This window comes from Sapajus apella, unplaced genomic scaffold (genome assembly GCF_009761245.1).
Source record: "Sapajus apella isolate SASKATOON/1434 unplaced genomic scaffold, GSC_monkey_1.0 scaffold12893, whole genome shotgun sequence".
NCBI classification, from domain to species: domain Eukaryota; kingdom Metazoa; phylum Chordata; class Mammalia; order Primates; family Cebidae; genus Sapajus; species Sapajus apella.
This window is the reverse complement of record NW_022449814.1, coordinates 1-1,550: the sequence shown is the minus strand read 5'-3', so window position 1 is coordinate 1,550 and position 1,550 is coordinate 1. Positions and strand designations below refer to the sequence as shown.

Here is a 1,550-nt window from a genome sequence, read left to right as displayed (position 1 = left end):
CGGGGGATGAAAGGAGGAAGCGAAGGAGCCGAGGGCGGCCGAGCGGCTGCACCGCCGCTGGGTCTCGGGCCGGGGCCGCGTCGCCGCGGGGACGCGGGGCCGCGGGGCCGCGAGCGCTCGGGCGGGTCCAGCTTACGGTCCTCAGGATCCTCTTCTTCAGGAATCGCGCTTTGGTGCATTTCACAAAGGCGCGAGTCACGGCTCTGACCGCCAAGCGGTAGCAGCGATTTTTCCTCCCCCGGAAGTGCTGGGTCAGAAGACGAGAAACCGGGGTTGTCAGCGGGGCCCCCGCCGGCGGCCCTCGGCCCATGGGATCCCCCGGGCGCCCGGTGCCCGGGCGGGCGGGCGGCACTCACCTTGGCGTGCTTCAGCACCTCCTGGATCCGCCAGTAGCGGTCGGTGACGCGATTCCGCAGCCAGAGCTGCGCCGTGAGGAAGACCATGCTGCCCGCGGACCCGCGTCCCGAATCCTCAACGACGCACGCGCCGCGCCGCCGCCATTTTGCCCCGCGCGGAAACAGCGGCCACGAGTGCTTCCGGGTCAGCGCTGACGAGGACTTCCGGGGCGAAGGTCGCCGCCCCGCCGTCCGCGGGTGCCCGGCGGCGCCCCTGATCTGGCCGAGGGCGCGCGTGCGGTGGAGCCGATGTGCGGCCGCGGCCGTCGCGGACGGTGGATGAACAGCCGGAGCACGGCCGGTCCGCCGCTGTCTCCGAGGGCGCCGTGTGGGCCGCGGACCCGGGCCGAGGGCGCGGGGCCCGGGAGCGCGAGTGCGGCGCGGGCGGGGAGGGCCCGGCCGCCCCCAGGGCCGCGGGGACGGTGCCGGTCGTCTCCGAGCCCTGCGCTCGTCTCCATTCGTTTTGAGACGGGGTCTCGCCCGGTCGCTCCGGCTGGGGGGCCGCGGCCCGACCTCGCCCGCCGCCGCCGCCCCGGTAGCTGGGACCTCAGGCCCGCGCCGCCACCTGCCAATTGACTGCGTTTTTGTAGTTGGCGGGGGTCTCCCGGCGTTGCCCAGGCTGCGCTCTGGCCCCGGGCCTCGGTGCTGGGACCACGGGCCGGAGCCGCGGCGCCCGCCCTGCGAAGGCCGAGCTTCGACGTGGAGACGGTGGCCGCTGTGCTGCCAATACCTGTAATCCCAGCGGCTTGGGAGGCCGAGACGGCAGCAACACTCGGGCCAGGAGTTCAGGACCAGCCTGGGCACCGAAGCGAGACCCCGTGTCGACAAAAAGTGACAAAGAAATTAACCGGGCCACCCGGGAGGCTGAGGCAGGAGGATCGCGCGAGCCCCGGCGCTGGAGGCTGCAGTGAGCTCGGATGGCGCCGCTGCGCGACAGCCTGGGTGACAGAGCCCGAGTGTGTCAAAAGAGCACCTTGTATGTGTAATTTTGTATTTGCGTATTATCTGCTACAATAAATAAAAATGATGGGAGGTGTGCAATTCCTTTGTATCTTTTAATTATACTTGGATATGATTTTTAAATTACAGAAAAGTTGCAAGACTAACACAAGGAAAACTCCCTACTGCTGTTCCCAAAATGGGCCAATATCTTCA

General features: G+C 68.3%; 1 protein-coding gene across 1 annotated transcript; it reads right to left on the bottom strand.

Moving 5' to 3' along the window:
• Positions 1-13: 13 nt before the first annotated feature.
• LOC116548476 (39S ribosomal protein L20, mitochondrial-like) lies at positions 14-542 on the bottom strand (the record flags this gene model as incomplete). The annotated part of the gene is made up of 2 exons (XM_032273910.1): positions 357-542; positions 14-247 (listed from the first exon to the last, which is right to left on the bottom strand). Coding segments are annotated over exons 1-2 (321 nt in total), but the record flags the coding sequence as incomplete, so codon positions are not given.
• Positions 543-1,550: the final 1,008 nt, after the last annotated feature.